Here is a 24,910-nt window from a genome sequence, read left to right as displayed (position 1 = left end):
CCTATAATGAGCTAATGAGACATGATGGTGTGATGTTTGTTTGCCATTATCCATAGTCTTCTTCCTCGCGTTGTCCCGGCATTTTGCCACGGCCCATGGGAGCCTGGGGTCCGCTTGACAACTAATCCCAAGATTTGGCGTAGGCACTAGTTTTTACGAAAGCGACTGCCATCTGACCTTCCAACCCAGAGGGGTAAACTAGGCCTTGTTGGGATTAGTCCGGTTTCCTCACGATGTTTTCCTTCACCGAAAAGCGACTGGTAAATATCAAATGATATTTCGTACGTAAGTTCCGAAAAACTCATTGGTACGACCCAGGGTTTGAACCCGCGACCTCCGGATTGCAAGTCGCACGCTCTTACCGCTAGGCCACCAGCGCTTCACGCATTGCCATTATCCATAGTAAAGACACGTAACCTTATTATAAAAGTTTTTGACCCAGCTGGTGGCACACATCTAGATCGAATCAAAAACTGAAACAATAATAATAGTCCATAGGAAGCGATTTCTTCGTGTATGATTTATTACAATTTCGTGTTCACAGTGCCGCCTGAGACAGGTTTATGTCGGCTCCGATACATGCTGTTCCCTTCGCTTGTCTAGCAATACTCACGTCATATAGTTAGTAGAACCACGCCGTTTTCCTGCCAGGGCGCCAACGTGGCAATCATTTACGCTCCGTAGCGCATGAAACGCAACGGTCTCTGTCGCACTCATACGGAAGAGAGATGACTACCCTACTTTTATGGATATTTACGTATTATTACTGGCAAGTCAATGCAAAGTTAGCGTGGTCATATATTATCAGATCATAAAAAGCACTTTAGGTTTAGGCTAGGTTGTTTTAGGTAATTCACAAACTAACAGTCAAGTCTACTATGGTCTATAATAACCCTTTGAGTTGTATAACCTGAAGTTTCGTACCAACACTACCAACAAAACCGGCCAAGTGCGAGTCGGACTCGCACACCGAGGGTTCCGCACTAACCTGTAGATATATATTATTATATGATGTAACTAAAAATTTACGGTTTTCGCCATATTTTCCTTTATCTGTGCTATAAGACGTTGCTTCGTACCAAATTTCAAGATTCTGAGTTCCCGAGTGTCGAAAATTTGCGGAAACTTGCACCATAAACGGCTGTATCTTTCGATTGCGTTGGCTTAGAAGTTTAATTTTTTCACAGCTCCAAGGGACAGTAGACTTGAGTATTTGATATAAATTCCAGCTTGATCCCTCCTCGCGTTCTTGAGAAAAAGGGTCTTGACAGACAGACAGACGGTCGGACAACAAAGTGATCCTATAAGGGTTCCATTTTTTCCTTTCGAGGTACGGAAGACAAGACCGTTCAATGTGAGCCTCATCGGATACCTTGGTGGGAAGTGGCTGACTTAAACCGGGCTAATATTTTACGTGCTCACAGACTTCGATCCGGTCACATTCCATTAAATATGTTTGCCCATCTGATGAGGAAAGCAGAGTCGCCCAACTGCGATATTTGCGGCTCTGTCGAGGATGTACAGCACTTCCTAATGGAATGTGTTCGGACTCGAGACAAGAGGGCGCAACTATTTGAAGCTTGGGGTTATGCAGTAACTGATATTGGGGTTTTTCACTCGATATTGGCGGAACCCCTGTCTGTTTCTGTCAGTTTTTTTGATAACTGACAGAACACACACACACACTGACTGACACATTGAAACTGTAATGTAGAGGCCCAACGGAGCCGACATGTCTCATTGATAAAGGCTCCTTTTAAATATGTAGATAAAAAAAGAGGTACGGAACCTTAAAAACTTAAAATTCCTATTGGGTCTTCTCTTCAATCACCTAACCTAGGCATACAGTATCAAAACGATGAGAATACAGCCACGTCGTGCCTACATGGGATATCGCCGCCTACGTGAATTTCGGTCACAGATTACGTTGCTTTCATAGGTTATGGCGCTCGAAGTTCAGCGGAAGTGACTACGTGATTGATGTAAGTATAACCACAAAGGATCTATTTCTTTGATTTTGTACCTGTTACGAATCGTTCAAAAATGGACTAATTTTTGATCCTTCATTCGTTAGGTTAAGTCATTAACGCATTCACTGCCAGCACGCGCTGGCACTGAAGCGCTGAAGCTACGCGCTACGAGCGTAGCCGATAACATGGGAAAATGCGTATGTAGCGAAAAGCGACTACGGACTGAGCGCCCGCCTGGCGGGTTGCTGGCAGTAAATGCGTTAAAAAACAATAATTTTATATATAATTCAATTTAATGTATCAAAATATTCTTATAATTTATTTCATTCCGATTGCATATTTTTTTAATTAAAATATTCAATTAAATGTATAAATTAAATCGTTATTCAATGTCTCTATGTTCCAATTTAACTATGGAAATTTTGTATTCAAAACTTTGACAGTTTCTAGAACTTTAAAAACTTAACCGTTGTTATCCGATTCCCAACGACTATTCACTTTGCGACTTTTTGTGTATTTCTTGCAATTTGGAAATAAACCAGCGTTTATACTACAGTCCACTCTTATTTTACACCTTTACAACACCTGAGACCAGCGAAGATTTTACAGTACCAAAGATTGAGAGTCTCACGAATTCGCCGGGAAAATGCCGCTTCAATACAATAAAAGTTGCGCTCTCATTTTAAATTAACAAGCTTTAATTAAGGTCAACCGGGGTAAATGTTTGTGTAAATGACGTCGAGTGTACTTTATAAGTTCATATAAAACCTTTTTAAAAAATAGCGGTAAATACAGGTTTTTTCGCTTTTACTCCGTAATTTCAAAAGAACGCAAACGTCTTAAGATCATTATTGTAACCTATAAACACGGCCCGGCTGTATGCCGCGTAAAAAAAGACATCGCCATAGGAAGAAATTAATCTGACAAGAACTTTATGGTAATGTTCTTCTAAAAACAGGTTTAAATTAATGATTTCCCGAACGAAACCGACATTAAAAGGTTTTGCGCCAAGTCGGGCTCATAAATATATGAGCAAATCCAAGGCTTCAAAAATAAATGAGCATAGAAAAGTACATATGCATCTAACCAATCAAAAATATGTACACATATCACCTGTCATATTAATCTGAGCCAGTCACACAATAATATGTAAGCAACTGAAAACTGATAAATGTCTGTACTAATATTTTTCAAAATTATTCAACCAAGTGAAAGTACACAAATACCTACGCAAAATAATTTTCAAATATTAATAAGCATGTAGTGGCACAAAAATATCTGTATTATCTGTATATGTACCTTGCTATGCTCATTTATTTTTGAAGCCTTGGATTTGCTCATATATTTATGAACTCGACTGTACATGATAACGATTTGGAAACTTAACCGTTCTCCGAGACTTGCTTTATAAGTATCTATTTTTGTAGGTTGAGATTTTAACTTCTAACCCCCTTATTCATACAACTTTATGGGCCTGATTTAGTTATATTATGTTTTATCCCTTTTATACAAATGCATAAGTCAAAATGACAGATAAAGACAAACTATTCATAGCTAATTCAGGCCAGTAACGCGTTTATGAATAACGCCATAAGTAGTGACCCTGCCTACGAAGCTGATGGTCCCGGGTTCAAATCCTGGTAAGGGCATTTATTCGTGTGATGAGCATGGATATATTTTGTTCCTGAGTCATGGGTGTTTTCTATGTATTTAAGTATTTATAAATATTTATATATTATATATATCGTTGTCTAAGTACCCTCAACACAAGCCTTATTGAGCTTACTGTGGGACTTAGTCAATTTGTGTAATAATGACCTATAAGAAAAAAAAATACTAAAGCTAAGCACTTATAAGCACTTAATTGTTTGTTATATATAACAAACAAACGAAACTACAATACCTTGACATTACTCTTCTGAGACTTGAGAAATCGCTTTTGACCATAAACAGACTCTATTACAAACGCCGTAAGGCACAAAATTAACTTGTGTTGTCTAAAGTGATGTACGGTCGGCAACAAACGGTTGACAATTTGAACCTAATTAATATGGGTATAAGGATTAGATTTGGGGGAAAGTGGCTGGTTGTACGAATCTTGTTAGTTGTAATGATTAGGCTGGGGTGAGGTGTGGTTTCAGTGATTGGATGAAGTTAATTCATTATACTGCCTACATCAGAGGGCCTACCGCGAACCACGTTCAACGTGTTGCCTCCCTGTCACACTTACGTACGGCTTTACAAGTGTGATAGAGAGGCAACACGTCGAACGTGGTTCGCGGTAGGCCCTCAGTATCTTTGTTACACCGAATATCCGGATATCGGTCTGCTTGTATTGGTTATGGGCGTACATATGCGAAACTAAAAAAAACTGGCTAAGTCCGTATCGGGCCACGCATTAGAGCATAGATACGATAGAAATAAAAACCGGCCAAGAGCGAGTTCGTTTTACTCGCGGACCGAGGGTTCCGTACAAACTTTGAATTATCTCGTATAATTATAAAGGCGAAAGACTTTTGATCAGAAGTACCAATGCTAAATATAATTATGTACAGCGCCATCTATCGGCAAATTGTCTAATTTGCGCGATGTAATGCACGTATGTTGGTTTTTCGAGGATAATTCTCTATCATGTGAACCGATTTCAAAAAATATTTTATTTGAAAAAAGGTGTCTTTAATGTAATCTCATAGAAATTTTAAATGTAATAAACACACGTAATAACCTAAAGTTACCAAGATAGAGGTACTTATGATTATATTTTTCCTGTAAAATTTATAGTAATATTAATATTTTGTAAAAATTGTATATTTTTTCTTCGATAAACTTCAGAGATACGGGAAGACATGGTATTTTTTTTTCACATTTTTCTCCATATATCTTTTTTTTTATAAAAAAAAAGTTTTGGAATGTACAATTTAAGCTCTACCTAATGATACCCCACTTGACCTAGTCACTAGACTGAAATGTTGTCCCCTCTTCATATTGAGCATTTTCCATAGTTAATAAAATAATACTTTCAATGTGTCTTGTTAAATGGGTTAGCGTTGTTCATAACTATTCCAAATTTGAAATCGATAGCTTAAGTGGTTCTCGAGATGTTGTGACAGACGGACGGACGGACAGAATCGCACCATAAGGGTTCCTTTTTGGTACGGAACCCTATAAACATAAGTACAAGCCAAGTGGCGTACTTTCATATCACTTACGTCATTTTATTAAAAATGATTTTTGGACAAAGCTGGCTGAACCAATCAAGTCAAAACATTTCTATGAAAGGTATTATGCTATATTTTCTTATTTACATATTTGGCTTGAAAATTAGAGGGGATAAAGATACATTTTTTAAATTTCGAAGCGATTAATTTAATTAAAAGTATTCAATTAATAAAACATTAGAAACCTTAAAGTGGTTTTTAAAGACCTATCGAGTGACGTGCTAGATATTTTATAAAACTCGCTTCTAGTTCGTCTGATAAATAAATATGATTGACTTTATTATAAAGTACAGTCAACCAATTTGAATCCTAGGCCACTATAGAACCTTGTCGCTTTAACTACTAGATACTTGACACGCATCACTCAATAAGCACTGTCGTAGAAGTCATTATGGCATGGTTCTATAGTGGCCTAGGAATCAAATTGGTTGACTGTATTTATTTTCCAACGCGGAAGACTCTCTTTGAAAAACAAAGCGTCAAAGACTGTTGTTTTTATTTTTATAATTTAACACTAAGTATCTGACAATATTTTGTGTATATTTTTTTGATATTATTCAAAGCTATTTATTAAATTGACACACATTTTGTCTTAATCGGATGGTTTGTAAATCTTGTAGATTTTTTTTCTGTTTTTAACCGACCTTTTTTACCTCGGCTCCTAAGGGACGAAATTACGGGTGCGTCGAAAAAAACCGTTATATTGGGTCTCTACTATCATCGTGCAAAGTGGTTTGCTTCCATCTCAAAATGCAGCTTTTTGGAAAAAAAACGAGTATTTTAGCGCCTTTTATTATATAGCAGTCACATAAACTATAGTACATTACGATACAAGTGCAAAAAATAGGAAATTCGCAACTAGTGGGGATAAATTAAAACACGACCGAAGTGAGTGTTTTAAATCGACACGAGTTGCGAATTGCCTATTCGTACATGTATCGTACAACGTTTTACAGTACATATGGCCCTTTAAATTTTCGGCATAGTTACGTAATGTGCGAATTATCGCACTAGTGCTATAAAGTAGCACTATATGTACTGTAAATACATATTACGTAACAGCTGTGGCAGCATGGTTCCATTTTTATCGCTTGTCACTATGCCCGTCACTCTCGCACTTACATACTTGTTAGAACGTGACAGGCATGGTGACAAATGATAAAGAGCCGACCTTAGCCCTACCTGTCTGCTTGTAATAAACAAAATATGAGTAATTTGAACAGCCATTTGCGTCGCAATCGAGCATTGATTGCACATGGAATTGGCTCTTTCAAAGCAAATTGCAATTATTGGGCAAATACCTAATGTAGAGTACTTAAAGCAAACCTCATGCAAGGTAGAATAAGAATGACTGAGTAATTTAATTAATGAGGTTGACATGACCTGTTTGTTTAACCCCCGTTCCTTGAAAGCTCGCAATACTCAAGAGTCCACTTTTGGAACAACTCGCAACGTTCGTGGTTCAATTTTGGAATCCTTCGCTTGCTCGGGTACCAATATTAGCACAGGAGGTTAAACAACAACTTTGCCCCATTGTAAAACAAATAACTATTTATAAAAGGAAGATAAAACTCAGACAAAACAAATAAGAACCTTGGTATATAAATACTTAAATATCTGGGAGACCGAACTTTGCTCGGAAAACATATAAAAACTCAAAAATGCGTGTTTTTCTAGAGTTATCTCTAACGATTAGTAGATAACGATAGTTAGATCTAGAACGATTTTTCGCCCCCGAATACCCCTATATTCCAAATTTGATCGAAATCGTTAGAGCCGTTTCAGAGATCCCCGAAATATATAAATATATATTTATTATTATTTTATTATTTATTTATTCATTAACAATATTAACATTGTGTCTGAATATTGACTATATCTAACAGTGAACGGATAATATACAACGTGTCCCAAAACTCAACGATAAGCCGGCACCAGAGGATGGAGCTGCTTATGATTAGTCGAGAAAAAATAAGGAAAAAAATATATCTCAATTATTTTAGTAATTACAGAAAAAAAATGAAATTCATCGAAAATCGACATCCCTAATGGTATTTTTAACGACCATGTCACAAATATTCAAATATTACTGTTTTTTTTTTGTTTTTGGAAACTTAAGTAGCCCTGCTATCTAACACAGTTCTTAAAAATACCATAATACATGTAGTTTTTACACAAAAAATAATCAAAATTCATTTTGTCCCTACAATTTTGAAAGATTTTTTCTTACAGTCCACTTTCAATCATCATGGTGTAAAAAAATAGTATCGACACCACTATGGCAATTATTTTCAAAAGTTGACGCAACTAACCAAGATTCCAAAATGGTATAATACTTTAGGAAACCTAGTCACAAAAAAAAACAACGAATTTTTAAACAAGAATCGACATTATTTAATGTTGGCGGTAATCACTTTTACTGTACCCAAAAAAGGATTTTTGTTGTTGAAAAATGTTGAATAAATGCAAAGAAATGGTACATTTTTTTTTCCTTTTTTTTTTAATTCATTTACTACATTATTAATACTACAGTAAATGTTCAAATTGCCTGCCACCGGCATTAATACAGACATGACATCGCCTTAGAAATGATCGTTTTATCCGTCGTGCATATCTTCTACCATTGATATGATCCGCAGCTTGTGTGATTTTTTGGCGAAGCTCGTCCAATGTTGCTATGGGTTTTGAGTAGATTTTGTCTTTAAGACAGCCCCAGTAGAAGAAGTCCAGGGGGTTCAGGTCGGGCGAACGGGGTGGCCACAAGATAGGACCAAGTCGCCCGATCCAACGCCCTGGATACTCTTGGTTTAAGTATTCTCGCACTGCACGGGCATAGTGAGCTGGGCAACCATCATTTTGAAACCACGTGTTTTGTAAATCACGTAAAGGCACGTCTTCTAATAATTCAGGCAAGTCGTTTTGTAAAAAGGTCAAATAGCCATCACCATTAAGGTTTCCTTGTAACTCAAAGGGTCCAATTACATTTCCATTTAAGATGCCCGTCCATAAGTTAACCTTGAATTGATACTGAGATTTGTCTTCTCTCATCAAGTGCGGATTTTCATTGCTCCAACTATGTAAGTTGTGTAGATTTGAATAGCCATCTTTCTTGCAGGTTGATTCATCCGACCATAGAACTTTGTCTAAGAATTGGGGATCTTCCCTGTGCTTTTGCAGCATCGCACGGCAAAATGCGACCCGATGTGGATAGTCCCGCGGTAGTAACGTCTGCACACGCCTGTAGTGATATGGGTGAAGTCTGTGACGTTTTAGAATTCGATGTGCAGAACTTTTTGGTATTCCCGTAGCTAGTTCTATGGCACGTACCGAGGTAGTTGAATCGTTTTCTATTTCATTGAGAACTTCTTCATCGCGTTCCAATCTAGGTCTTCCAGTGTGTCTCCTGTCAAATGGTAAACGACCTTCCGCAAAGGCTTGATGTACATTAATAAACACTCGATAATCCGGATGTCTTTGAACATTTGGGTACCTTTCTCGATACAATCTGCTAGCAGCGTTAGCATTGCATCGGCATTCTCCATAAATGAGAAATTCCAACGGTGTGTACGGTAGCGGCATGATAAACGCTAAACAATCCAGAATACGGAAAAAGTCCAATACACAAAACACAATCACAGTCCAAAATAATGCCAGGTCAGTACAGTTTGCAGATCACCAGTCCAACAAGCAAAGCCAAGAGTTGTTAGTATGAGAGCCACATCAATTAATACGGAACGGTGCACAGCGAACAAAGGATCAGAGTGTACTGACTTGAAAATTGTATTAACTACCCACATTTTCCATTGAAATTTTAAAACTTGCAACAACAACCCTTTTCAAAAGTGATTAATATCAACATTTAAAAATGTCGGTTCTTGTTTAAAAATTCGTTGTTTTTTGTTGTGACTAGGTTTCCCAAAGTATTATACCATTTTGGAATCTTGGTTAGTTGCGTCAACTTTTGAAAATAATTGCCATAGTGGTGTCGATACTATTTTTTTACACCATGATGATTGAAAGTGGACTCTAAGAAACAATCTTTCAAAATTGTAGGGACAAAATGAATTTTGATTATTTTTTCTGTAAAAACTACATGTATTTTGGTATTTTTAAGAACTGTGTTAGATAGCAGGGCTACTGAAGTTTCCAAAAACAAAATAAAAAACAGTAATATTTGAATATTTGTAGACATGGTCGTTAAAAATACCATTAGGGATGTCGATTTTCAATGAATTTCATTTTTTTTCTGTAATTTCTAAAATAATTGAGATATATTTTTTTCCTTATTTTTTCTCGACTAATCATAAGCAGCTCCATCCTCTGGTGCCGGCTTATCGTTGAGTTTTGGGACACGTTGTATACAAGAATTGCTCGTTTAAATGTATTTTATTTATTTATATTTATACTTTTAAATACTTTGTAATTAAGTATTTAATGAACTTGATGATCATAGTTGCAGTATTGGACTACCTATATATTTGAGTGGTTTACGGTACCCATAAGTCACTTAAACCAAATGTCTGAGTAACACCAAAATAATTGCCAATTAAATATTTCTCCGATTGTCTAATTTATATCGGACTGTAGAGTCAACAAGGCAATAAATAGAGCGAGACAAATGAAGGCAGTATCGTCATTTCATTTCCGTCCGGACGATCAGACAGCGGGAGATTTACTGTCGAGATTCTGAGGTACGGGCCGCAAAACAGGCATAATGTTAAATTTTATAACAAAATCTAGTTAAATAGATAGAAAATGAACAGAAGGTATATCACAGAAAATTGGACACTATAAAAATATAGATATTATAATAAAATACAAATACAAGTACTTCAAAAATTCATATTTTTAAACTTCCATAATAATAAAAATAGAGCGAGACCAATGAAGGCAGTATCGTCATTTCATTTCCGTCCGGACGATCAGACAGCTAGAGATTTACTGTCGAGATTCTGAGGTACCGCCCTGCAAAACGACTTCAATTCCATATTAATTAAAACAGTAATACTTAGGTCATAAGTTCTGTCACAATGGTTTTGACAGATAAAATACAAAAGCTTTTAATAAAAAAAAAGTTGGCTTCTTTTATACTGATCAAAACGTAATATTATAGGTAATTAGTTTAAAATTTAGACCGCGAATTTATTTACTAGGTAATTGTTGACTTTGGGATTTTCTTCAGACGCGAGCACGCGACTGGATTGTTTAAAAATATACTTTATAAAAGGGTGTGTCGCATTAATAAAATTGGTACAACTGTTTATTTGTGTGAAAGCATTATTTCGTCACCTGCATTTAGTTCTCTGACAAGTCTGTAGGTATTTCAGCTAATACTAATACCGTAACTTAAGGAAATTTTTAGTAACACGTTTAGATTTGACTGCCATACAATCTTGTTGTGTCTAGTCATTTTTTTTGCTCTTTTAATCTCTCTCTCTCTCTATTTCGGGATACTCGAGCCCACGGTGTGTATAATAATAACTATAATACACTCGGTATACTCCGTACCTATAACTTTTTTATCAGATTACCTTTGTGACAGAACTTATGATCACACCAAGTACATTGCATATTCGCGAAATAATAACATGCTAGTCAAGCAGTGCTCAGTCAACCCATTATACTTACTTGCGTATTTTTTGAATGCAATTAAAAGTCGACATGTGTTTCGCCTCCCTACGAGGCATCATCAGGAGATGCTGGAGATATTGACGGTCAGGCATCCGGCAACGGAATGAGGTATCTTGAATCAAATCAAATTGGTCGGCCATTACCTCACTGGGTTTATCTACTGCTGGGATAAGGTAATTTAGCACATAAAATACATATATTCACGTTTTATAACTCTTGGCAAAATACATATTGGTTTACATTTCAAGCCTTGGCGGGATACTGAGGATTTACTAAAAAAGTTTCCATTGTTTCCTTACAAATAAAAACATATTTGAGGGGTAAGTAAAGTAGTAAGATTTTGATCGTAGACATTGGCAGCAAGAACTGTTGTTCTTCAGCCTCTTCAATAAAATAACCATCTGAGTTTAGCGTTGTTCTGCTGACGTTACCCAATAAGAGTTAATTTAATCGCGGGCGCAGCCCGTCGTTCGTCTTTCCGCCAATTTGAGTAGAACAACCAACCCCAGGCCCCCCTGTTCCTGACGTAGATACAACTTAAGTACCTAACTCAATATTGACATGGAAATACGAGTAGATAGTTACCTATTACCGAAGATAATTTGAAATCTCTGGTGTTGCACGCGTCCATAGGCTACGGTGACTGCATCAGGCGGGCCGTATGCTTGTTTGCCACCGACGTGGTATTAAAAAATAAAGAAATAGAGGTGGATTGTCAAAGAAAACTTTGTAGGTACAGTAAATTTACTGCCATCTTTCGACACGTGATTAAACTTTTGCCGCCATTTGATTCTGATCCTTATTTTTTACTGACATGTGTTAAATTTATTAAATATCAGAAAGTGGCGGCATCTATGAGTAATAGATTAAAGACTAAAGGAAAGGCGGCATGATTTCGAGCACTCGAGCGATGGCGCTACAACCTTTAGCAGGTGCCCGGTAAGATGGCGCCACTTTTTGATATTTAACAAACTTAACACATGTCGGTGAAAAAAATTAAGACCAATGTCAAATGGCAGTTTAAGCGTGAAGAAGTAAACACAGAGTATATCGAATAAATTAGTTAAATAATAAATTAGTTTTCGATCTTTGGTCCTCTATATATATATAGATATAGCCATCCATGCCGTAATCGGCAACGGCGACCCTGGCAAATTACGAGCCTGAGCTCTGATATGTCTTGCAAAGCCAAACTTACTTTTAAAAACTGTATCGCAGGTGGGGCAGTGTAGTTGACCAGAACTATTGTAAGTATAATTATAGGAGGGTTTCGGGATTTACGTATCTGCCGTTTCGCATCAAGGTCAATGAGAAGCGTCTTCAAAGTTCCTTACGCTCACCTTAACACGAGAACGCAATTCTAGCCGCTGAGAAGCATACTCCTCCCATTTTCCACGTGGTATACAGCAGGCAGTTAGGTGACGCTTAAGCACGTCCTTGTAACGTAGGTGCTGCCCACCTTGCTTCCGTTTACCAGCTGATAGCTGGGAGTAGAAAACGGCTTTCGGTAGTCTGCAATCACTCATACGCCAAACATGCCCGCACCACCTTAGCTGACCCAAGAGCGCCTCCATGCCTGGCATCTTGCAACGACCAAGTACTTCAGTGTCGGGGACGCGATCTTGCCATTTTATACGCAAAATGGACCGTAGACAGCGTAAGTGGAAGGTGTCTAGCAAGCGAATATCGCCTTTGTACAAGCACCATGTTTCCGAAGCATAACACGATTGGTCGATGAGTTCACATCACGCGTGCGATTGGCCGCGAGTAGTTTTGCGCGATTGGCTCGAATTCGTGACTGACACCACTGAACTAGCACTATTCTTAGTGCCGGTAAGGTCCGTCCTTAGGTATATATCAATGGCATCTGATCCAAAGATTCACCTAGGTGTTGGTCGAGACTCTACTTTAGGTACTCCCACAACACAAGCCCTCTTGAGCTTACAGTGGGACTTAGTTAATTTGTGTAAGAATGTCCTATAATATTTATTATTTGTTTATTTATTTAATAATACGTAAACAATTTTTAAAGCCAACTGCTGTTTTGCTTGTATTGTCCTATATTCACGTTGTTCTGTTTTAGCAGTAGTAGTAAAACACTTTATTGTACAGAAAGAAATATAAAACAGGAAAGAACACACATCATTTGTATAAAGGCGAACTTATCCCTGTTTTATAGAATTTCCCGTCTATTGAACAACGCGTTTGTACTTGTAAAAATCCGAGTATTATCTATCATCATATCTATCTATATATCAAGTAATATTTTTAAATCGGATGTTTTTATTGAGCTTACTGTGGCACTAGATCGATTTGTATTTATTTATTTATTTAAATATCTAACTTGCAACTCTTCGAGCAAAATTACGAAGATTACTTCCCTAAAATCTATTAAAACAACCCCATTCTCCTTAAAAACATACGGGACAAAGAGTAACACTGGCAACACTCAATACGCTACAAATAAAACAATGGAATGAAAAACAAAAATTTTATTAAAAGATTTTTTTTGGTAAATGCAAAATATTACCGAACATTACTCATCCGTCACATTCAAACAGCGCTTCAAATATTTTAGTTTCCATTAACCATAAGTACAAGCTGACTTATTAATAAACGAGTCAAAATAAATAATTAAAATATTAAATTAACATTTTCACAATTATCGTGTCATTACTATTATTTTTGTTTCTTCCTAAAATATGCCAATAAATTTAAAATAAAAGTAAAATTGAAAACATTGATAAAATATAGAAATATTGTGTTTGGTTTAATTTTGCAAGTTAATTTTTATTAAGTTGGTGTTTTCAATGACTACTTTTCAACCGCGCCTATTTTTGATTAAAGAATATTTCAAGAAGAAACAAATATACTCTAGAATATGTACATTATTTTATAATTAGTTAGTAACTGGCAGACCCAGAAGGCACGTACTTTTTTTAAAGTTAGCTATTATTTTAAATGCCCAAATGGGTATATATAATTAGGTTTATTTATTAAGCGAAAGCTCTTCCGATGTATACATAAGGCACGGATCTTGAGTTTCATGAGATTCTTATAGGTCTATTAAAATAATTCATAATATATTGCTTCATTTTAGATATGTTTTATTTCCACTTTCGATTAAATCACAAAATAGTATTTCTTGTCGTAATATTTTGTCTAACACTTAAAATCTTACGCTTAACTAGCAACGCTGCTAATATGCCAAAAATGGCAAAATATTGAAAATATTACTCACGTCATCTACAATCCTTAATTAGTAGGAGATATGCCTTCTTTGATTATGTATATGAATCCCATTTTAGCATTTACAATCCTTTGTGGTTCAGTTAGCCAAAGATATTCGAATAATGTTAAATTTAGTTACATTTCTACATTAAATCTTAGATCACATTTTCTCTTTTACAGGTAATACCTTTTCCCGCATAAATTAATGGCTCATTTCTTTTATTTCTTGTTAATCATTTCCATGTTATGTACCTAGATAAATATATGACATTACCGATAAAAAAATATATTGGTACGTAAATATAATAATGAGTAATCGCTATTTTGAACTATGTTTACATTGCAGCGTTGATTCGTATTTTTCCGATAGCAACAAATAGATGAAGTAATCTTTATGTTTATTTAAATTCAATACCTATCGCACAATCTCTGTGGAAAAAGGTATCACCAACACATACATTATCATACCTCGATAATATCATCTTCTATTAAATTTTTGTTCCTCTACATACTAACACAGGGCACCGACATATTATGTATTTAGTATGACTAGTAGTATAATATAAATTACAGTAACCAGAAAACCAAATCTTAGAACATTTTTACTTAAAAATGATCAAGATTGGAACTCCCTTAACAATCTCGAGGCACTTTTTATGACACATCTTGTTATTTTAAATGACTGTATGTTATGCTAGTAAATGTACAACTTTCAGACAACCATTTTGACAACTGAGCTATGGAAACATTATAAATATATAAAAAGATATTAAAATTCCAGAAGACCCGTTCGACCGATATTTGGAGTCTAAAAGCGTCCTGAATAAAAGATAGATCAAAGTAGAAAAAACTAGTATTTATTTATCTGTATAAAATTATATTACAACGTACAAATACCTACAATATTTACAAACCCTATTCAAAAGAGTTTGGACAATACAAAAATCAAAAACCAAAATGTGTCTTTCAACCATAGCTCAGTCGTATCAATAATTCACATTTCCAATTGCTTTCCGTCCATCGCCACCATCAAACCTTCGTTTCAAACACAAAAAGTTCCTTGAACTTTTATTGTTACTCTTAAAGACATCTATAATACACCATTTACATCCCTACCCTAATTAAGACATGGCTTGAAAGTACAATTGTGAAGCTACAACTACGGCAGTGTTTTACAAATATTTTACCCCGAAGCTAAAACTACATATCAAAAATATTTTGATTTTTGCTAAAAAGCGAAACACTACTGACAATGTCCAAATACGCACTTCACTTTTTTTTACAACAGGACTGTCCCGTATAAACCCATTTTGTTGCCTAAATATTATCATTATTTCTCCGTTTAATCGATGATGAAATTTTCAAGTCTCTCTCTTTGTCATAGAAAAAGAAACTCCAATACCTAAAATTTACATAAAATTCGCGTTCATAAAGAAATAGTCTTCTATAGTCCCTTTTTCTGAAGATTTTCAGGCATTGGAGTTTCTTTTTGTCACAGAAATTATCAAAAATAGGCTAAGCAAAATAATCATCGGCTTTAAACACCGAAAAACCTAATAAGTACACGAAGTAAAATGTAATGGTACGGGACAGTTCGCGAACGCTTCAGAGCACTCTAAATGCGCTTTTAAATCACTTTCAATACCTATCAAAACTAGTAGAGTCCCTGCTGGTGACATCGCTAGCAGCGTCTGTGGAGCTGCTGGAAGAGGTTACAGAAGTCTCGGAGGTGGCGGTAGTGGCGGTGGCGGCGGAGGCGGCTGGCTCCGCGGGCGGGTATCAGAGGTGCTCGTCGCGCCCGTTCAGGGGCTGGCGCTCGTTGTGGTCTGAAGGACGGTTGCGCTTGAAGAAGCCGCACTGGAAGCAAACGGCCAAAGCTACAGATTTTCCCAAAGTTTTCTGATACGAATAACGACAAGCGAAAAGTAAATTCTGCACACCTAGCTAAATTAATAAAGTTAACACGCTAAGTATTTATTTTCACTCCATGTCCGTCAAGTATTGCGCTTCTATAGGATCATGTGTGCTTTGTCACTGGCAAATCGATAAAAATTAGCGTGGTCGAAGGGTCTTGAGCTTTATTGGACTGTAGTCACTGAACTAGAATTACCTACCATTACTTATCTACTAAGGTGTACTATAGTTTCATGTTAAAATTGGCTATATCAGTCACCTGAGAACGCATCAGCGACGCTCTCAGGGGTAGAACGCAGTGGCTGTGGCCGAGAACGGCTAAGAGATGATGATGAAGATGTACACAAATTTTTTACACAAAGGCAGATTGTGAGTTAATACCACGAATAATTTGTGGAAAACGCACAACAAAATCTTAATACCCGAAATGGCCACGTAATTTTTTGTGTATGTCATCCCGAATTCCCGATAAATTTTTACTTTTCTATGGTCGTTTGACGATATACGATGGTTATCTTGATCCCACGATTTTAAAGAATGAATGAAGTGTGAGTGAATTGTAAATCTCACCTTATACAAAGCGAAGATCAACAGCAACAACAATAAGGCACCCACAACGGCAGCTAAAATTATCACCCATAACGGTATGGAACCGCTCTCAGCAGCGCCCAGCTGTGGGGTGACCAGCGTCTGGGCTTCAGCCTGGTGCCAGTGCGTGTGCTTCGGTGAGCCCACTATTGGGAGCTGAGTGACGTGCGCCGCCACGAGGGAAGAAAGCTTCACTGGACGGTCTTTTGAGATCTGGGGAAAGACATGAAATCGGTGAGTTTAAACAGAACTTATTGTGATTACTTCACCCACGATAGAATTAGATATATGCGAAGTAGGTAGTAGGGTAACTGTGATAACAACATTATTAAAAATAAATGCAATACATGGGACACATTTTTTAAAAGTTTTGACAGATTTGGCACAACTAACAATGTGCCAGTGCGGCCCAGTAATCACGCAAAAAATTGTCATCGAAATTCACTGACTATACGTTTTTTCGACTCCTTTTTGTCCATCAATTATTTTAAACGCCTCGATATTATTATCGCTTGTAAACTACATCGAAGTTCTAGGAACCTTAATAAAAAACTGTATTAGTACAGGAACCATCTAGGGATTAAGTGTGATATTTATTTTTATATTGTTCTCTATCCCCACATCATAATGCCATAATCAAATTTTCAGCGCACATGCGCATGATACATGCTTTCAACGTTACCTCATTGAGCACACTCGCGTTGAGTCTTGTCCGCAGGGCAACCCATACTTCTTGTCCCTTGAGCAACCGTCCGGTAGCGCAGTGGACCACTGCACATTTGTATTTCTCGTTGCAGCTCTTCAGAAGGGCGCTCAGTTGACTGTCCACCTGGAACTAAATGGAAATTCGTGTCAAACAAACAATCCCTTCAAGTATGAAGTGCTTTTGTTCGAGGAGACCAAAATGGATTGTTTGTACACTGCAATAAGGAAACACTTTATACTTGGTGCGCAGGGTGAAAGCCAGTTCCAGCGGAATTCCGCAGGAGGTTCATCTGACAATGACCTCTAAACATAAGGAACTAAGGGGCCTGTTTACACTTTGATTTGTGTTTAGTGTATTCCTAATCGCAAGGTGCAAATGTATGAACTCGCACTTAATACTAGAACAATGTGAAAATGCTTACATAGAGATTATAGTGTAATGTAATGACATTTTTTGACATTATTCCGGTCACCTTTGATAGTCATTCATATTTATTATTAATAAGTAATAAGCCCAACAAAAACATACCTGATCCTCTCGTTTTCTTCTGGCACTTTCGTGTCTTTGTCCTGATGCATAGCTGCCTCCGGATTGTGCACTATAACCTGAAAAATAATAGACATCATTAGACCCTTGTCTCATTAAGCTGACAGTTTCATTACCAGAATTAGTAAGAAAATTGAGCAAAGCCTCCTTCAAACTGACTATAATTACTTATTGTGTCTAATTAACGATGAATAAATACATTTAATGGCAAGACATTTCTGTACCGCCCGTAGCACTCACAGTTTTTTATCACACTTATGAGGAAATAAATAAAACTTCCGCCTAATTTCGGACGTACATTACAGCCCTAGGTCTAAATTTAGGATTTACGGACCGCATCGCATCGTGTAATATCACTTTTTACGAGCGAGTGTGATGAAAAAGAAATATAGCATCAGATCATTACCTGATTCAGAATGACTCGAATAAGAATATGCTCCACCAGTCCTCGAGCTCTGTGAGCCCGACTGTGAGAACTGTCCGCCCTGGTAACCCTGGCCCTGGGATCCCGAATATCCGCCCTGGTAGCTTTGGCCCGATTGTCTTCCACCGAAAGCTTGGCTTCCCTGGCTGGCTGACTGTCGGTTGTCGTAGCCTACTCCTGTTACACCGCTTCTGAAGTCACCGTTATTTCCTTGTGCTGCAAGAGCTCCGAAGCCTGAAATCAAACGTTTTTGGTGATTATCTTCAACTAAACTAGTCTCATGCTTATACTATGGATACTAGACTACTTATACTATGGAATATTGATACTAGACTACTTTGTCCGGGACGTGTCGCCTATGGCAGCTATACTTTAATAAACTTCAGAATTTGTATTACATATCGTTCATTTCAAAGGTAAAGTTACCAAACGTTATTATGCCAAAAATCGGCTTCTCCTGACTTATTTGTGTGCTTAGCACAGATATTTATTAATCGAGATCTATCTATCATTTATATCGTTGTCTATTACCCACAATACAAGCCTTAATGATAATGACCTTGGGTACTGTGGGACTAGGTCAGTTTGTGTAAGATTGTTCCATGATATTTATTAAACTTCTTAAAAATTAGTATTTATGAACTACCTATTGTTACAGATGCCAGCATTCGCCTCCTAAATCCCAATGTCCTTCCAAAGGACAAAATCAAATCGAATTTGAATTATAATGAAATAATCAGGTTCCTAATTCAAAACATCAAAACCGGACAAGTGCGAGTCAGACTCGCCCACCGAGGGTTCCGTACTTTTTAGTATTTGTTGTTATGGCGGCAACAGAAATACATCATCTGTGAAAATTTCAACTGTCTAGCTATCACGGTTCATGAGATACAGCCTGGTGACAAACGGACGGACGGCCGGACAGCGGAGTCTAAAATAGGGTCCCGTTTTACCCTTTGGGTACGGAACCCTTAAAATGACTCAGAGTCTTAGGTGATACTTTATTCTCACCTCCGCCATCATCCTCACTGTCACCAACGCTCGTCAACCCAGCCCTGTACGTCGCCGAGTCACGGTTGATGACGTCACGGTTCACCGTCTCCGTTGTAGCGAAGTCGCGGTGCACGAACGGTGTACCGCCTTGGAAGGAACCTTGGGAACCACTGTGCGTTATGACGCCTCGGGAACCTTGCTGGCCGAAGTATCCTTGGTTGCCAGATCTGAAAAAGGTTGGAACGTAAGTAGACCGTTAAAAGAATATTAATAGACTCTAGAAGGTCCAGAAGACAGAAGTTAGCAAGTAATTGTAAAAATCTATATTTTTTTACCAATACAAATCTGAAATCTGAACTGACAGGCAAAAACCATTGATTGTATTAAATATGAAAGCTTGAGACACATTTGTGCTTCGTTAATTAAATAATAAATAAATCTCCAGTCGATAAGTTTAATATCCATGAGGTCAAAGTACGAACTTAATTTTAGTTTGTGTAGAAGATAATATAGGTATGCATATATATGTGTATGTTTGTGGATATATTTATAAGATTATACTGTATGATACTATGACATGTGAAAGTAGGTTTCATGTTTAGGCAAATAAATACGTTGGGTAATAAAGTATATATTGAGGAAATAAATAACATGAATGTAATAATTTTACTATATGTAGGTACTGAGATTAACAAAGTTGAACGGCGCATAAGTACGATTTTGACCACTACAGATACGACGGTTTTACTCTTGTACCTCAGGCGTGCTTTGAAATTCTAGAAGTTGTTGTTTGAGTTTTAATTTAAAAGTACCTATTGTATTTAAGTTAACCCTTTAACCGCCAAGAACATCAAGTGACTACGGCTCAATATCAACGTTAGTACATTTTGACAAGAGTCACGATCATACGCCGAACACAATAGACATGGCGTTAAAAGGTTTAGGAAAATAAGATTTAATTGATAACTGAACACTTACGCATGGTAAGACCCGCCTGCTTCTTGACCAATCAGCCCTCCATATTCCGTGCTAGTTTCCGTTTGCCACACTATTCTGTTCTGGTCATCGTACACAACCGTCCTATTCAAATATTTCGTCACGGTATAATCTTTTGGTATTTCATCACGATTGCGATTGTAATCGAATTTTCCACCGAAGAGGCTGTTGAACTGTTGCCTAGCTACCGCTTCTGCTTCCATTCTCTTTCTCGCTTCCTCTTGAGCTAGGATGGAGTTTCTGTCGTAAGAACCAGAGAAGCTAGAGCCGCCATTTTGCTTATAGGCACCGCCTGATTGGCTGAAGCTGCCGCCTGACTGGCTGTAGCTGCCTCCGGATTGGCTGTAGCTTCCACCTGATTGGCCGTACTGTCTACCACCTGCTTCTCCGATGAACTGACCAGCTTGACTGCCGGAATAATATCCTGGAAAAGAAAGTATGGTTCTCGTAAGCTCCTTGAATAACAAAATTTGATTAAATTGCTTATTTATTTAAGTGATACTGTTACTTACTTTGTTCATACCAGTCGCGGGAATTCTGAGCTATATATTCTCTGTATATGGATGCGAATTCACTGCTTTCCATAGCTGGAAATAAAGATAAATGATTAAAAAAATTATGGTCAAACAACATAAATACGTTTTTAACACAAGTCGATTCCGAGATAACTGAAATAAGTTCCATGTTTGATACATAAGTGTCAAACAGTAGGAAAAAAATATTACTATCATCGTCATATATGTGGATAGGTACTGTAAATAATCGTCACCTAGTGGACAAAAGATAGAGATACGAGAGATAGTGAAATGTTAACGGTAAAAAAGTAAGTTATTATTGTACTACTAACGAAATCACATTGAAATAAGTTTTCTGACAAAAAAATCATTTGAACAGGCAAACAACACAACTAGATTGCGTTATTTTATCACAGAGTTCCTATGGCCACCTGCTGTGCCATAATATTGCATTGACACCCAATTTACATATGTATGTGAAGTTTCAGCTCAATCAAATACTTAATGGAGAGTGGGCGTAATTTAGCTTTCAAGATTTGACCCGAACACAAAAGGTAAATTGCGAGTTGAATAAAAGTTAGTAAAAATGATTACAGAAACCAACCTTCCTTCTCCTTGTTGAGCCAAGACACATAAGGCGAAGATACGATGAGGTTGGCCGGGTTGACGTTGCGGGCCACGTCGCAGCGCACATTGCCCAGCGGCTGAGGCTGGACTAGCATGTACATCAGGTTCTCCTCTGAAATGGACAATTCTTTTGTTGAGGTAAAAGTGTTTATCCCTTTGATCGTGAGGCCGGTTGTAGATGTCCGATGTTTTCGCCGGAAACCGGACCGTGTTACGCGACTACGTCCGGTTTTGTACATGGCTACCGACAGCTACACCCAAAAAAACCAGACATCGTCGTCGAACCCGGACAATTGTCCGGCGAAACCACCGGACTTCTACAACCGGCCTGAAGGACGTCAAATGAAGTGCGTGGCTAGATTCCATTTGTGCATTCCGACAAGGTTTAAGATGACGCGCAGCACTCGATAGGCTTGGCGTTCAAAGATTTAATCTTTCTTAATCCTTATGTACTTATACAAGGTGTTTTTTAAACTCCATTAATTTTAAGGGTGAATTCTTGAGCTTAATTTAAGGTACTTTCTCAAAGACACCGGTATTCTAATGAACTCTATTTCGGAGATAATCTAAAAATTATTTTTATCTAATAAGGCCCCTATGCACGTGTACACTTGCCTTAGGGCTTGTTCACATACTGATTAGTTTTTTTTAGTATCTCGGACGAGCGATGTCCGAAATGATATTGATATGACAATGTTTTCAAATATTTGGTTAAGTTAAATAGTATGCCGGTGTTGCAACGCAGCATTTAATTACTTTTTACGAAAACAAAGTACATATATAAAACTAATAGAAAATATATAAAGGTAACTATGCCATTCAGTTTCCTTAAATGTATTAGCCATACACCGAAGTTAACGGAGTTTAAAAGTTTTTTGAAAAAATTTCATTTTTGGTACAAGCTTTTATCGCTGACTTTTCTTGCCACACGCAACGAATACTCATTGAGACAATTCTAAAAACCCCAAACGCAATTAGGTTGCGTTGTTTTATCACGAGTTCCAATGGCCATCTCCTTTCTCCATCATCAGATCAGCTCGATGGTACCATAATATTGCATTGTCACCCGACTTACATATGTATGCAAATTTTCAGCTTCATCCGAAACCGGGAAGAGGGTCAAATTTAATTTGCAATATTTCATTACAGACCGACTGACAGACAACGGAACAGGTGAAACTACTTAAATAAAAGCTTGTAAAAAAACACCGTGTATGTCCAGTAGTATGGTGTTACATTCGATATCAAGTCGGACAACGTGAAATGATCTAAAGCTAACATAACTGAAGACGCAGCAGGAAATGGTCGACCCCTTATGCAGAAGATTATTTGCAACTGCAATAACTTTACGCCATTCAGTTATTCTTCCATGATGTCCAAATCACTAAAACTTAGCAAAAGGGTGCCTTAATCAGGTCTTATACCGATAAGATCATGTTGTTGTACTTATGGATCTAACGGTCGGGTTTGGACCTGGTGAAGTTATTCAACTAGCATTAAAAGCTGGTCTTACCAGTAAGAGCCTGGTACGGCCACATGATGCAGAACTCGGTCTCGTCGGCGGCGATGGCCGTTCTTGATATTAAATATTATACGACATTATTACACAAATTGACTAAGTCCCACAGTAAGCTCAATAAGGCTTGTGTTGAGGGTACTTAGACAACGATATATATACTAATATATAAATATTTATAAATACTTAAATACATAGAAAACACCCATGACTCAGGAACAAATATCCATACTCATCACACGAATAAATGCCCTTACCAGGATTTGAACCCGGAACCATCAGCTTCGTAGGCAGGGTCACTACCCACTAGGCCAAACCTAGATATTGTAAGTACTTGTAGACCTGGGGACTGAATTTGGCCCCGGTGAAGTTATCTTTCCAGCATTAAAAGCTGATCTTACCAGTCAGAGTCTGGTACGGCCACATGATGTAAAATTCCGTCTCGTCAGCGGTGAAGGGCCCTTCGTTCTTGATTTGGTACTTGTGAATGACCTGAGGACCAAGCTTGGCCTCATCGGTGAAGTTCTCCAGCTCGTAGAGGGAAGCGTTGTAGTGGAGCTCAGGAGGGTCGGAAGTACTGAAATGTACAAAATACCATGTTTATATATGTAGGTAGATCTTGTGTTAGGCTATTAACTTAATATGCAGGAATTGTCTGTTATGTCTAAAAACAGCAAGTGATACAAAATATTAGCAATTTGACTCGATCAAACATTTTACGGATAGTTTTTATCGTTTTTTACAAGCTAACTTAATTTTCAGATATATTTTTATTCTTTTTTACATCACACCATTAATGTTTTTTATAAAAAAAAAGATTGATTTGTGATATGATTAGGAAGTAATTAGGTATATATGTAACTATTATTTATTATTATCTTTTGATAACCGTCAATTCATATTCACCATCGTCAGTCATGATTTTCTGCATACACACAAAACATAACTACATTTTTCAACTACTAAGCACTTAAAATACTTCAATATTTCAATCAATCCCCACAGTATAACACTTACCCAATGACCGACAGCATAGCTTTAACCAACACACCAATGGAGAGATGCTGCACGTTGTCGTAATTGGTGTTCTGTTCAGGATTCGTGGAGTTGGTCTCCATATCGAACATCATGCTGGAAACCGTGGTGTCTACTTCGAGGACTACGCGGAAATGGACCTGGGGAGACAAGGGATATATAGGGAATAGTCTATTCGAAAATAAGGGATATTCTAAAGATGGATAAAGTCGCTCATCCCTCAGAAGGAGGGTTAACAAAAGAGATTCCACTACTATAACCGTGTCTTTGGGAAGATGGTTGAAATTGCGTGGAAATATTTTTCCCCGGCACACATTTAATCGTGTTACATTATTATTCGAATTTTGTGCCAAAACCAAGTAGGTGGTAGGTCTCTACTAGCGAGAACCAGCTATCAAAATTACATGACAAAAGGTATTTTAAAGAAACCCTCTCCATTTTCAGAACTAGAATGAAGTATTGTTAAGGTATTTAACAAATATCAAATGGATAAGGGGCGCGGGATAAGAATTCCAACGATTTAGACAATTTATTGAAAAATTGTAGTTTTCGTATGCTTAAAGTTTACTTGATTCCGCTCAGTACCCGAGAAATCAATATCTTTCTCAAGAATACATGCTGGTTTTTCCAGACATATTTTGTATTGAATACGAACTTGCAATTGAAAAGATGGGGACAGTAAATATACCAACCTTTTCATCTCTAGACATAGGATTTCCCAGATCACACTTCAAAGTTGTATTCAGACTAACATCCTTCCCACCAATAACCGAGCAGTAAATGTTGGCTTGACTGGCTTCACTGTCTTTATCGAGCCTCTCCATTTTAGCGAAGGTAACTCCTGCAGGGATCTTCAGGTAATATGCTGCTTCGAAAGCATCTTCTCCACTGTTCGCGACTGTCACATCGAGATTGATGTTCTCTCCGGAGCCGAGGGTGTATTCTCTTATCGGCCTGATAATGAAGAAAAAAATTAGAAAACAAGTAGACAACATTTATT

The 24,910-nt window shown here is 37.3% G+C and overlaps 1 protein-coding gene across 7 annotated transcripts in view; it reads right to left on the bottom strand.

The window, feature by feature from the left end:
- Positions 1–13,296: 13,296 nt before the first annotated feature.
- LOC133520942 (integrin alpha-8) overlaps positions 13,297–24,910 on the bottom strand; it is a 229,797-nt gene continuing 218,183 nt past the window's right edge. For all 7 annotated transcript variants that reach the window (XM_061855654.1, XM_061855655.1, XM_061855651.1 and 4 more), the window contains 12 exons: positions 24,603–24,864; positions 23,893–24,050; positions 23,277–23,452; positions 21,337–21,471; positions 20,730–20,804; positions 20,200–20,641; positions 19,240–19,448; positions 18,211–18,462; positions 17,787–17,863; positions 17,235–17,387; positions 16,535–16,765; positions 13,297–15,907 (listed from right to left, as the gene is read on the bottom strand). In XM_061855654.1, coding sequence (XP_061711638.1) covers positions 15,830–15,907; positions 16,535–16,765; positions 17,235–17,387; positions 17,787–17,863; positions 18,211–18,462; positions 19,240–19,448; positions 20,200–20,641; positions 20,730–20,804; positions 21,337–21,471; positions 23,277–23,452; positions 23,893–24,050; positions 24,603–24,864 — 2,248 coding nt within the window. In that variant the 3' untranslated portion in view covers positions 13,297–15,829. The remainder of the gene's footprint in view (positions 15,908–16,534; positions 16,766–17,234; positions 17,388–17,786; positions 17,864–18,210; positions 18,463–19,239; positions 19,449–20,199; positions 20,642–20,729; positions 20,805–21,336; positions 21,472–23,276; positions 23,453–23,892; positions 24,051–24,602; positions 24,865–24,910) is intronic.

The sequence above is a fragment of the Cydia pomonella genome, chromosome 9 (genome assembly GCF_033807575.1).
Source record: "Cydia pomonella isolate Wapato2018A chromosome 9, ilCydPomo1, whole genome shotgun sequence".
Taxonomy (NCBI): domain Eukaryota; kingdom Metazoa; phylum Arthropoda; class Insecta; order Lepidoptera; family Tortricidae; genus Cydia; species Cydia pomonella.
This window is presented reverse-complemented; position numbering and strand designations above follow the sequence as displayed.